Source organism: Palaemon carinicauda, chromosome 18 (genome assembly GCF_036898095.1).
Source record: "Palaemon carinicauda isolate YSFRI2023 chromosome 18, ASM3689809v2, whole genome shotgun sequence".
NCBI classification, from domain to species: Eukaryota; Metazoa; Arthropoda; class Malacostraca; order Decapoda; family Palaemonidae; genus Palaemon; species Palaemon carinicauda.
Window position 1 is genome coordinate 109,447,848 of NC_090742.1, and position 15,080 is coordinate 109,462,927.

Sequence of the window (15,080 nt, forward strand, 5' to 3'; positions counted from 1 at the left end):
TTAGGTGCAGAATTATACCAATGACACCAGTGCCATGTTTACACTTGTACACAGTGTTGATAATTATCCAACATTTACAGTGAAATTATCTTAATAATTTTTCAACTGATTTCGAGTGGCTAATGACTTTTCTTCCCTTTCAGGTAGAAAATATATTTATCTTTTATATGTTGAATGTATAATTCTATTGCTTTTTACTACACCATTTGTTGCATTTAAGTTGTCTTTTCAATAAATGCATAATGTGTATTTGCGTCTTATTCGCCCCAAATGTAGTTAAATAAAATTAGACAGAGTTTTTTACTTATTTTCCTAAGTAAAGTTTATGCTTTAGGGTACTAATATATATGAACAAAATAACTAAATTATATTTACATTTGTTCCTGTATAGATACAAACCTTGCTGCTTCTACTGTCGAGTACAGTACAACATTTCCCTGCAGGGGCCAGGAAGCCCTAACATTGTTCCATGCTTAGTGGTTATGACGTATAACGGTATCGTCATATATTTGTGGTCTGGATGACCATATAGAATCTGACCCAAGGTTGAGGCACTTATACAAAGCCACAGATACAGTACTTTCAAGTAATTTTCTGGTAAACTTCCATCAGGACGACATGGCTTGAGCCCAAAAAACGGATTTTGAAGCAAAGCGAAAAATCTATTTTTAGGTGAGATGGCTATGTCGTCCTGATGGACCCACCCTCCTTTTCTAAGAAAAGGATTGTATAACAATCCCCACCCAAAACTACTCTATCTGTAGCACCATGATTAATTGCTACAAGGAATGGGTAGCCATATTGGACCCTGTAGTAGAAGGGGATCCACTGGGTAACCTTGATAACGGCTCCCCTTCAATTTTGCCACTCTTCCCCCTCAGAACGAAAACTCTATTTGGGGTGAAGATTGCCATGTGTCGTAACAAGAAATATGTCCCCTGATATTATGCGATATCCTTAAGAAAAATTTTAAGGATACTCGCGCCAGGAGTTAGAATTCTGGAGACCTATGGTCAATTCTCTGGGAGTATCACTGTAGCCAAATATCCCTTATAAAGCTGCCTATATGAAGCTTCCATCAGGACGACATGGCCATCTCACCCAAAAATAGATTTTTCGCTTTGCTTCAAAATCCGTTATTTCTTTTGCCCCTTTCCAGTTAATGGTGTGATTACAGTTATTCATATGCTGAAAGAAACTGCTTGTTTGGTTTCCTGTTCAAACATTATATCTAGGCTATTTTAGTCTTGTTTCGAGGTCTTTTCCACTTTGTCCGACATCTTTTATTGCATTGATTACATGGGATTTCATAAGCAAATCACTAATTTTTTAACTAGCTGTAATTTTTAAACTAGCTGTGTACTAATTTTTATGTTATTGTATTATTTCTTGTTTACTGCTGTCGCAGAGGTGACTACTGAAGAGGTATGAAAATACGAAAGTGCTAGTCCAGAAAAACTTAGTTTTTCTGATCCTTCCTCCAGCTTAGTCACACACACACACACACACATATATATATATATATATATATATATATATATATATATATATATATATATATATATATACTGTATATATATTTATATACATATTTATATATATATATATATATATATATATATATATATATATATATATTTATATATATATATATATATATATATATATATATATACATATATATACACATATATATATATATATATATATATATATATATATATATATATATTTATATATATACATATATATATATATATATATATATATACATATTTATATATTTATATATATTTATATATATATATATATATATATATATATATATATATATATATATATATATATTTATATATATACATACATATATACAGTATATATATATATATATATATATATATATTTATATATACATATTTATATATATATATATATATATATATATATATATATATTTATATATATACATATATACAGTATATATATATATATATATATATATATATATATATTTATTTATATACATATTTATATATATATATATATATATATATATATATATCTATTTATATATATTCACACACACACACATATATATATATATATATATATATATATATATATATATACATATACACATACACATACACACATACATACATACATACATACATACATACATATATATATATATATATATATATACACATACATACATACATACATACATACATATATATATATATATATATATATATATACACATACATACATACATACAGTACATACATATATATATATATATATATATATATATATATATATATATATATATATATATACGCGCATACATACAGTACACACACACACACACATATATATATATATATATATATATATATATATATATATATGTATATATATATATATATATATATATATATATATATATATATATATATTTGTATTTTAGGGTTTGAGCCATGTTGTCCTAATGTTGGCTGTCATTGATAATTGGGACCTTTCTTACTCTCTTAATGTGTGCAGTGAACTGCTTATTATTTCCATTAATAAATGGTTAACCCCTTAGAAAAACTCATAGGTAGTTCTTTATAATATTAGCTTGGGTTTAAGTGTCAACATACTTTTGCAAAATATTTAAGTTGTATATAAATTAAGTTATTCTTCATAATTTTCAGAGTCAAATTGGCAGGCTGAAAGACCAGATTGAACGACTTTCTGGTGAGTGTGATGCAGCAAAGATGAAAGAATCCCAGGCCATAGATCAAAGCAAAAAGCTGGCTCGACAGTTAAGAGATGCTAAAGAAGATGTTTCAAATATACAACAGCGTCATACTGAAGCAGTAAATAAAAAGTCAGAGCTAGAAAAGCAGCTAGAACTTTCTGATGCAGAAGTCATCACTTTGAAAAGTGACCTTAAATTGGCTTTCAAAAGAATAGAAGATCTTCAGCAAGCTATTCAGGGAGACTTATCTGACTCTGACTCTGAACTCTCCGACAGGTAAGTCAGAATCCCCTAAAAATATATATGCTTTGAGTTGTTTCACATAAGATTTGGCTATCTACTTATGGTCATGTCTTCAAACTTTTCTTATTTAAAATTGAGAAACAAACCCTTCTCATAATCCTCAGTGAAACATTTCCTGTAAATTCTAACCAGTTCTCATATGTAACCTATTTCATGTAATGGCCTTGCATGCTATAGATTAACATATTTCACATCAACTGTTTTATTGAAAAGCTTGTAGTTCTAACCATATTACAATTCTTACTTAGTACTACTGTATAATATTATTTTAACATGCAGGGAAGTTCAATTGACCTCTGCATAAAAAAAAAGTAGTTTTAGGAGATGGATCCTTTAGTTGCCAATGTAAATTAGCCTGCAGTTATTGTAATGATCAGTAATAAATGCAGTAAAAATATCTAAGTAACCATTGTCACCTGTTCCCAATCAGATACAATTTACATAATTTCCAGTTTCCTTTGCCTTTGCATATGTAGCTTTGCAATTTTCTAACAAAGCTTGTGTGCCTTACTTGCCAATTGGCTTGTGTCTGGTGCCTAGCTTGGGCCATTGTGTGTGCTATCCTGGACCATGCTTATCTGTTTCTAGTGACAGCGACAGTGACGGCAGCTTGAGCTCTTATTTGACTGCATCCTTGAAGCATCAACGGTCATCTTCTAATTCTACCCTTCGCACTCCTCCCTCTGAAGTGCAACAGCTTGAAAGGTAATCCATACCACTATCTCTAATAGTGAATTTTATTTGTATTGTACAATGCATCTTAATTTTCCTGTTGGTTGAATGGCAATAATTACCCTAGGCTAATATTAACAGGATAAAAGTTTTTGACATTGTAGTAAATTTTATGTTATAAGGTTTTATACAATTTTATTGTGAAAATAATTTCTGTTCTCTATTAGGAAAACTTTCTTTAGTTTATTTGAAAATCTGCTTAATGTGTGTACTATTATTACATGTTTTCTGATGTATATGTACAGAAAATTTATTTTCCTGTTATGATATTGATTTGTTCTGAAAAAATATATTCATACAGTACTATTATATGATTCTCTTGTATTTTCAACTTACACAACTTTATTCCTGGGATGTGTTTCTTTCATCACAACCATACTGATTATAGACAATTTGTCACCTTGAATATCCTCAGACAGAAAAAGAGCAAACATTCATGCATGCTACACCTGTTTTCACTTTTAAAACCATTCATCCTCTTTGCTGTTTGTGTGTGTGTGTCAAGTTCTTTCAACGCCTCTGCTCAACCTGTTCCTGTCGTGATCCTTAGAACCTCAACTACACCCCCCCCCCTCCCTATGGTACCTCTCATAGCCGGTGGATATCTCAAACGTAGCTCAGGCATTGTCTGTGAATGTTTTCTACACATTTAAGACCATGGCAGTTATTCCTTCACATTTAAGATACATTCACAACACCACTTTTTGTATCCTGGGCTACCTCACCTCCCAAACCAACTAGCTTGCAACCATCTCTCTCTCTCTCTCTCTCTCTCTCTCTCTCTCTCTCTCTCTCTCTCTCTCTCTCTCTCTCTCTCTCTCTCTCTCTCTCTCTTATATATATATATATATATATATATATATATATATATATATATATATATATATAAATATTAGTTAGCTGTCCTAATGGAAGACTTCAATGCAGCAGTAAACTGGGACACTGTGAATTCTACATCAAACACAGAGGGACATAGGCTACTAGAATTTGCCAACAATGAATTCCTCCATCAGTGGGTCGATAAACCAACCAGGGGAAACAACATACCAGATATTGTGCTAACAACTGAAGAAAATTTAGTATTTGGTGTTTCAGTAGGCGAAAATATTGGTAAAAGTGACCACAATATAGCTAGGCTTCAGGTAAATATTCATTATCTGAAGGAAAGGAAAATTATGAAAAAATTAAACCACAGATATAAGACTCTGGATAAAACTGAAGGAATAGACCAAGAATTTAGAATACGACAAAACAGGGAACATAGATACACAATGGGTATCCCTTGTAGAAATATATATAGAAAAAAAAGAGCCAAATGTATATCGCATAGAAAAATTTTACTAAATGGATATCCACAACCTAAGTGGTTCAACAGAGAAATAGCCAATGCAGTAAGAAGTAGAGACAGCTAATATAAATCAATGGATCCACAGCCTTCAATTCATGAAATTTCCAAGCACAATAAGTTAATCCAAAAAGTAGATAAACTAGTTAGAAAGGTCAAGATCAATGAAGAAAAAGGTGGCTTCAGCTAGTAAAGAAAACCCAAAAGAATTTTTTGCATATGTAAACAGTAGAAAACCAATCAAAAACAACATTAGCCCATTAAGAGACTCGGAGGGTAAGCTTATAACTAATGATTTGGTAAAAGCTGAATTGATGAATGCATATTTCACAACTGTATTCACTTGGGAAAAATCAACGACCCTCCCTGAACCAGATATCAAATATGACGGGCCACAACCATTGAATAAAATCACTTTTGCAATGGATGATGTCAAAAAGAAAATGAAATGGCTCGCTAAGTTTAAGACACCAGGTCCAGATGATATTCATCCAAGAGAGATTATAGAATTAGAAGAAGAGATAACCCCACACTTTTACAAAATGTTCCGAAAGACAGCCAACGAAAGAAAGGCACCACAAGGATTGAAACTAGGTCATGTGCCACCAGTCTACAAGAACGGGCCAAAAGAAGAACCTGGCAACTACAGACCAGTATGTTTCACTTCAGTGCCTTGCAAAATATTTGAATCAATTATAGTAGATTCAATAGTAGAACATATAGAGAAAAACAATTTTTTGATAGACAGGCAGCATAGTTTTAGACAAAAGAGATCATGTGTGATAAATCTTTTGGAATTTTCCACAACATGTTTAGCATTTATGCAAAAAGCAGGGCTATTGACATCATATACCTAGACTTTCAAAATGCTTTTGACAAAGCTCCTCATAAAAACTTAATGGTCAAAATTAGAGAACCAGACATCATTGACAAGCCAGCTGAATGGATTGAAGATTGGCTAACAAACAGCAAAACAGAGAGTTGTAATCAATGGAGAAGCTTCAGAGTTGGCAGCTGTTACAAGCAGAGTATCTCAAGTATCCGTCCTTGGACCATTGTTCTTTCTGATCTACATTAACGACATAGATTTAGGATTAACTTGTAGAATAGCCAAATTTGCTGACGATGCTAAATATGGCATAAATACTGCAAGCTTGGAAGACGTAAAGGCGTTAAGAGAGGATCTAATGAAGCTAGGATAATAGTTCAGAAAATGGCAAATTCATTTCAACTATGGTAAATATAAATCATGCACATATGTTATAGTAATGCACAGTCAGATTACTCACTGTTGGTTTGATAAAATTGAAAGTGTGGACCAGATGGAAAATCTCTGTATTATTATCAGCAAAGATTTCAAGCTCACCAAACAGAGCATAAAAGCTGAAAGAAAGCACAGAAACTAATAGGCAACATAAAGAGACAATTCAAATACAGAAACAAAGACACTGTACTACACCAATACATATCACTAGTAAGACCCCATCTAGAATACTGAGTCCAATTCTGGGCTCCAAATATTCAGAAGAATATAGATAGACTGGAAGCGGTACAAGCTAGGTCACCAAACTAGTTCCAACTCTAAGGCAATTTTGATGTAGACAGAGGATGGAACATTAGAACTTATTTGATCTACAAACTTGACGACTAGGGGGTCAGTTAATAGTCATTCACAACTCTTAAAGGAATAAAAAATGTAGATTACAACAATCTATTCACGCTTAGCACAAACCAGTTCAGAGGTAACGGATACAAACTGAAATTGAAAAGATACAACACCACCCAATGTGGCAATTTCTATACATACAAAGTAGCAAATACTTGGAATAGACTTCCAGTGGATGTAGTAAACTGTAACACAGTAAACCGGTTCTAGAATAAGTTAGACAAGATCATAAGAACTCTCTAAATGGTTGAACTAAATCGCTCAACCAAAGAGCAAATGAAGTCTCCGTGAATGGACTAAAAAGCCTTTGAGCCATCCAAAATCCATGTAATGCCTTGTACACACACCACACACACAAGATCAGTAAACCGGTTCTAGAATAAGTTAGACAAGATCATAAGAACTCTCTAAATGGTTGAACTAAATCGCTCAACCAAAGAGCAAATGAAGTCTCCGTGAATGGACTAAAAAGCCTTTGAGACATCCAAAATCCATGTAATGCCTTGTACACACACACACACTCTCTCTCTATCTCTCTCTCTCTCTCTCTCTCTCTCTCTCTCTCTCTCTCTCTCTCTCTCTCTCTCTCTCTCTCTCTCTCTCTCTCTCTCTCTCTCTCTCTCTGCGGTTTTTAACACATGCATAGCATTAATTCTTTTTTATAGATATTTTTATATCAGCAGTTACTATTTATTTTACTTACTATTCTTACATATCCTTTCCACATTTCCCTAGCTAAAGGTAAGCTGTATCCTATTCTAAATAAAACAAAAACATTTTATGTTAAGGAATATTTCCATCCAACCTTCACATATATTAATTGTGTTTCCTTTTACATTTTCTCTCTTACTAAAGGTAACAGTTGAGCCCTATCCCTGATTGTGAATTAAGTTTTGTGAATTAGGACCGAGCTAAAAGGGAAATGGGAAAATAATGGCTGTAAGGAAAAAGTTGGAATGAAATGTTCTTTAAAATATTAAACTTAATATTTTACGTTTTAAAATTAAAATTTGAAGCTGATACTCTTATATAAGTGAATGTATAGAACTTCTGAATTGTCCAGAGAAAAAAAAAATAAGAATGTCATGAAGCCCATGGTTCTTTTAAGATGGGATTTCACTACAAAACTGTAAAAAACTAATCTAAATAGTTCAAACTTGCTAATACTAATGTATATGGTAAAATATTGGGAGTTCTCTTTCTTGACTGACATTCGCTATCAATAACTGACTCACTTAATTTATGCTTTCTTGATACTTGGTCCTCTTATTTTTACACTTACATTACATTTTGAAAAGGAACTTATTTAGAGACATCTGCTTTTGCATTTTCTTTAAAATGGCATGAAAATGAGACATTGCATTATTGGACAAATAGATTTACTGTTTGCCCTATTATTATTATTATTATTATTATTATTATTATTATTATTATTATTATTATTACTTGCTAAGCTACAACCCTAGTTGGAAAAGCAGGATGCTTTAAGACTAGGGGCTCCAACAGGCAATATAGCCCAGTGAAGAAAGGAAACTAGGAAAAATAAAATAAAATATGAACAGTAACAACATTAAAATAAATATTTCCCAAATAAACTAAGAAAACTTTAACAAAACAAGAGGAAGAAAAATAAGATGAAATGGTGTGCCCGAGTTTACCCTCAAGCAAGACAGTGGAAGACCATGGTACAGATGCTATGGCAATACCCAAGACTAGAGAACAATGGTTTGATTTCAGAGTGTTCTTCTCCTAAAAGAGCTGTTTACCATAACTAAAGAGTCTCTTTTACCCTTACCAAGAAGAAAGTGGCCTCTGAGCAATTACAGTGCAGTAGTTAACCCTTTGGGTGAAGAAGAATTGTTTGATAATCACAGCGTTGTCAAGTGTATGAGGACAGAGAAGAATCTGTAGAGAATAGGCCAGACTATTCGATGTATGTGTAGGCAAAAGGAAAATGAACCGTAACCAAAAAGAAAGATCCAATGTAGTACTGTTTCAGTCAGAGGACCCCCATAACTCTCTAGCGGTAGTATCTCAATTGGTGGCTGGTGCCCTGGCCAACCTACTACCCTGAAGCCTTGTCAGGGGGATAGGTTTCTACAAAAATTTTCAGGGGTTCCCACATTTTTAACATCATAATTTCACTTGAAGCAAGAGATTTGTCAGTTTGCCCCTTTCTCCTCAGATGAAATATCCTCCACCCCCCACATTCTCTATATGATGCACCCTATGCAACTCGATCAGCGCCTCGGTCGTCAGCTGCTCACTATGTTCATTAAGGAGATTGTTGATGTCATCATTCTCGACCTCCAATTCCATTGTCTTTCCCAATGACATAATTTCTTAGTCAACTGCCTCTTGGATGGGTTCGAAGCCCTAAAAATTGTGTTCATGAATGCATTTATTACTATTATTATTATTGTTGTTGTTGTTGTTGTTATTATTATTACTAGCTAAGCTACAACCCTAGCTGGAAAAGCAGGATGCTATAAGCCCAAGGGTTCCAACAGGGAAAATAGCCCAGTGAGGAAAGGAAAGAAGGAAAGAGATTGAATAGTGTGCCTGAGTATACTCTCAAGCAAGCGAACTATAATCCAAGACAGTGAAAGACCATGGTACAGAGACAATGGCACTTTCCATGACAAGAGAACAATGATTTGATTTTGGAGTCTCCTCATAGAAGAGCTGCCTACCATAGTTAAAGAGTCTCTTCTACCCTTACCAAGGGAAAAGTAGCCACTGAACAATACAGTGCAGTAGTTAACCCCGTAAGCCCTTAAGTGAAGAAGAATTGTTTGGTTATCTTGGTGTTGTCAGGAGTAGGAGGAAAGAAGAAAACCTGTAACAAATAAGGCAGACTATTCGATGTATGTGTAGGCAAAGGAAAAATAAGCCATAACCAGAGAGGGATGCAATGTAGTACTATCTGGCCCATCAAAGAACCCAATAACTCTGTAGTGGTAGTATCTCAATGGATGGCTGGTGCCTTTGGCAACCTAATACAGTTTCTTCCAACCAGAATTCAGGGTTCTGAAGGTAACCCCTTCTCAGGCTTTGGCAATGATTTTGAGGCAGTTGACAATATTAAAAATGCTCTTTCCAAAACTCTAGAAGGGTGAGGTTGGCCCCTCCGATTACCCAGGAGCATGTCTGGAACAAAGCTTTTGTATAAAGCTTTTCGAAGTTAAATATAACCTACTGATCCATGGGCTGGAGCATTTGAATGGTTTTGGGTGGCAGTAAGTTTATCTTGATCAATTTAAACTCCTCTATTAGGTCATCTTCAAGGTATTGAGGATGTGCAAGAGCATTGTATATAAATAATAAGGAAGTGGGGGTTCTTAAAATCTTAAATCTTCAGTCTTTGGTGTAGAAATAACAGTTTCTCCTTTACTTAAATCAGATGGCTGTCATTCATTGTCCAAAAGAAACCCCAACTCTTCTGGCTGATTTGTAATACAGTAAACAGAGTAATGAGAAACTTGATCTTCCTCATTCCTGTTTTCCTGAGGATAAACTAACCAGTTTAGCTTTTTGGTTACTGGAATGAAAACACTCTCGATGCACCTTGATGCTTATGGAGGTGTAGACCCAAGTGGAATTTATCCTTTGTTTTTGTTTTTTAAAGACTGCAGATTTCTTAACTTCTAAGTTATCTGTTATTTTCTGCAAGGTATCAAGAAGAGGTATCATAGCACTTGTTAAAGAATTGGTAATGTTACTCCATTATGTTAATGTATTTGTGGTAGCTCAAGTCCAGCTGATTACCATCCAATTTCCATCACTCCCATATTACTTAAAGATTTTGAGTGTATTTTGGCAAAACATCTAAATAGATATACTAAAGGTGGCACCACTTATCTTGATAAATTCAAACTCCTCTATTAGGTCATTTTCAAAGTATTGAAGATGGGCAAGAACATTGTGCATAAGTAATAAGGAAGTTGGAAATTTTTAAAATCTTAACTCTTCAGTCTTTGGTGTAGACATAACAGTTTCTCCTTTACTTAAATCAGATGGCTCTGTCACTCATTGTCCAAAGGAAAATGCAACTCTTTTGGTTGATGTTTATTACTGTAAGCAGAGTAATGAGAAACGTAATCTTCCCCATTCCTGTTTTCCCGAGGATAAACTAATTAGTTTAGGTTTTCGGTAACTGGAATGAAAACACTCTTGATGGACATGATGCTTATGGAGGTGTAGACCCAAATGGTATTGATCCTTTTTCATCTATAAAGACTGCAGATTTCTTAGCTTCTAAGTTATCTGTTATTTTCTGCAAGTTATCAAGAAGAGGTTCTCATAGCACTTGTTGAAGATTTGGTAATGTTACTCCAATTTAATAATGTGTTTGTGGTAGCTCAAGTCCAGCTGATTACCACCAAAATTCCATCACTCCAATATTACTTAAAGATTTTGAGTGTATTATGGCAAAACATCTAAATAGGTATGCTGAAGGTGGCACCACCCATCCATTGAGATACTACCACTAGTTATTGGGTTCTCTGACTGGCCAGACAATACTACATTGAATCCCTCTCTCCAGTTAGGGCTCATTTTTACTTTTTCTATACATACACAATGTTCTTGCCTATTCTTTCCACATTCTCCTATATCTTTGTACACCTAACAATACTGACATTGCCAAAATATTGTTAGCTCTAGGGGTTAACAACTGCACTGTAATTGTTCAGTGGCTACATTCCTCTTGGTAAGGGTATAAGAGACTCTTTAGCCATGGTAAATAGGTTTCCTAGGAGAAGGACACTCAAAAATCAAACCATGGTTCTCTAGTCTTGGGGTAGAGTTCTCTTGCATGAGTGTACACTCTGGCACACTATTCTATCTGATTTCTCTTCCTCTTATTTTGAAGTTTTATAGTTTAAATGTGTGAGAGATCTACCTAAAAGTTTTTATTCTTAAAATATTTTATTTTAATTGTTCAGGACATCTCTTGTAGTTTATTTATTTCCTTCTTTCCTCATTGGGCTATCCCTGTTGGAGCCCATGGGCTTATAGCATCCTGCTTTTCCAACTAGAGTTGTAGCTTAGCTAGTAATGATTATGATAATGATGATAGTATGCAATTTGGCTTTCGTAAAGGCCTTGGAGCATGTGAGGCCCTTCATATAATCAAGTTTTGTAAAAATGGCGTTGAACCTGGAAAAATTAAATATATTAATTAATTTGGTATAAAAAGAACTGCAGTTTTATGGAGATTAAACATATCCAGAATCTTCTCAAAGTGTGCTTGGGGAAAATATTTTACAGTTGAGTACCAGGAGGTATTTTGCAAACTTTAATAACTTTTTTACAATTTCAAGATTATGACTAATGTAAGAATAACCAGAATTCTGTATTTCCTTTCGCTCTTATTATATAACTGCATATAATTGTTGAAAATTTAAATTATGAATCATAAATTTATCTTTGCTATCACTAGTGACGTCGCTAGCTTTCTCCTCTGAAATCTATATATAGTGATTTCTTGGATTTGTTTTGCTTAATGAAATGCTTTTATTTTTTTCCTTTCCCATTCTCTTACTTACAGGTATTTTTGTATTTAAGGTAACACAATGATTAAACCGATCTTATCATGGTTCAAGGTTTAAAAGCTATATTTGTTACGTTAAGTAAACTTGCTGTTTTGTACTTAAGAAAATTTTTATTGCAGATTACGTTTATACAAACTGAAATATGTTATGACAATTTTCCTTGAATAATTCCCCCCCCCCCCCCCACCCTTTTTCAAGCTAAAAGTCAGTTTCATTAACATTATGAATTTTTTAGTTATTGGAGTCATGGTTGAATAGACTTTGATCCTGAAAATTGTGACGTACAGTGAGCCCTCGCTACTTCGCAGTTCGACCATCGCGGATTCACCACTTCGCGGATTTTTTCATAACCCATGTATATACATATATCGCGGATTTTCCGGAAATTTCGAAAATACCGCGATGTGACCGATGGTGCGAGATTGGAGAAAGTAAGGAAAATTGAATCATGATTGATTTTCAATATAAATGAAACTTTGAGGAGCAACAAAGATATCATTTGTTAGAGAGATAGAGAGAGGTAAGGAATGGGAGGGTAGTGAAAAGTAGCCCACAGAGAGAGAGAGAGAGAGAGAGAGAGAGAGAGAGAGAGAGAGGTAGAGAGAGAGAGAGAGGTAGAGGTAGAGAGAGAGGAGAGGTAGAGGTAGAGAGAGAGAGAGGGAGAGAGAGAGAGAGAGAGAGAGAGAGGAGAGAGAGAGAGAGAGATAGAGGTGGGTTTAAATGTAATAAACTGAACTTTACAGTATTATACAGACTACTGTAATATGATAAAGTAAAATATTTGTAATCTATTTTATATGAAATGGGGCTTTTTTTTTTTTTTTTAATTTACATTTACGTATGTAAAACAACTCTCTCTCTCTCTCTCTCTCTCTCTCTCTCTCTCTCTCTCTCTCTCTCTCTCTCTCTCTCTCTTCTCTCTCTCTCTCTCTCTCTCTCGTAAATTGTTTTCCTGCTTTGCTACGTATGTATGATTTTATATAGATACGGTAAATAATATTTGTAATAACATATTTTATAAAAGCTTTTACTGTAATATCATTATTTATCACTTTCATCATGCGCGTTAAATGCCTTCGTTTGTTTACTGAGCGTACTTTATGACGCCGTCGTTTCAGGCGGCGTCATAAAGAAAAACATTTCATTTGGAAGTCCTAAGAAAAATTAAGTAAAACATCGGTAATAACAAAATCAACATACTGTACTGAATAATCAATATAATCGATGCAAAAACTAACCTATACACAGATGTGTAAATGCGTTTGTTTCTTCATTATGATCAGAGATAAACGTAAACAAAACATTGGTTGCCATTTTTTATCGTGCTTTTTGGCGTGTTTAGGAAACGCATGATATAAAGTCGCCTTTAATATTTGTGCATGTTTTAGTTTAGGGTACTGTAGTACATGCATTAAGTGTTCTGTACATTAAAGGGTAGTTTGTTAACAGTACTACGTACAAGGGAAGGTTTTAAAAGTCTGAATATACATGTTAAATAAATAGGTAAATATGGTGTCACTACTTCGCGGATTTTCACCTATCGCGGTCGGGTCTGGAACCTATCTACCGCGATAAACGAGGGTTCACTGTATGTCTTAAAAGCTTCAGAAAAAGTTGTGGTGGGTACAAAAGGACTACATACTCTTCTGCATTACTGCAAACTTTGTGATGTCCACAATCTTAGAGAGAGCAGAGTCATTTGAGGCAAGATATGGAACAATCTTGACACCTTTGTTTTGAGTGATGGTTATATTTTGTGTGAGTGGATGTCTCAAAAGAGCGGAGGTTAGAGTTTGGATTCCATCGTTATTTGTTGATGCTGCCAGTTTTTCCATCGTTATTTGTTGATGCTTCCAGTTTTCCCATACCATGAAACATCCTCTTGTCATCTAATAGGAAGATGCTGTGGTCCACATTATCTTCTACAAACTGTGTGAAAGTAACAGAAGGAATAGAATGATGGATTGTTTGAAGCATCCACCTCTGTTATTATTGGAATCGTGTTACTTCACTGTAATTTACATTAGATCCAAGATGATTTAGTTCATCAATCAACCATTGTAACCAGAAGACTTGGTCAGCTTCAACAGTAAGACCAAATAAAATTAGAGAAGTAAAGCATATGTAATGACTTAACCAATTCTTGTTGCTTGAGTTCATCTTTCACTAGAACCTCTAATAGCAACTTCAAACCTTCTGGCACCATTCTTGTGAAAAAAAAAAAATTTTCTGATAAGTATAAAAGGATTAATTATTCTCATGTTCTCAAATCTCAGCCATTATCAGTTTTGCTGCTTTTTTATGATGTAATGAGCTTCATCACTATTATCTTCTCTTCTTGACTCATACCATTTATTGCTGATAATATATTCTGCCATATTTCGAAAGCAAACAACACTGGAACGCCTTTTGACTTCTACAAACACCAAAGACTCCTTCAAGTTCAGAGGTTCCCAACCTTTTTGTTTATCTGTACCCTTTTTGGCACTTTTGTAGATTCCTATGTACCCCTAAAATTGTGGATACAAAGAAAGCAACAATAAAACTGATGTTGTGATATAATTTTATTATTCAATCTCAATGCAGATTGAACCATGTATTGGGCAGTATTGGCTATTTTCTCAGAGGAAATTAATTGCCAGGTTGAGAACCCTTGCTCTAGTTTTTGTTTTAACTGCTTTTCCTCATATACTTCTTCCCCATCTGTCAGTATTCTCCTTTTATCATGCAGTG

At 34.0% G+C, this 15,080-nt stretch overlaps 1 protein-coding gene across 6 annotated transcripts in view; it reads left to right on the forward strand.

The window, feature by feature from the left end:
* LOC137657944 (uncharacterized) overlaps nucleotides 1–15,080 on the forward strand; it is a 201,223-nt gene that overhangs the window by 158,696 nt on the left and 27,447 nt on the right. For 5 of the 6 annotated variants that reach the window (XM_068392657.1, XM_068392658.1, XM_068392659.1 and 2 more), the window contains 2 exons: nucleotides 2,700–3,022; nucleotides 3,638–3,754. In XM_068392657.1, coding sequence (XP_068248758.1) covers nucleotides 2,700–3,022; nucleotides 3,638–3,754 — 440 coding nt within the window. The remainder of the gene's footprint in view (nucleotides 1–2,699; nucleotides 3,023–3,637; nucleotides 3,755–15,080) is intronic. The other variant, XM_068392660.1, reaches the window with a different exon arrangement.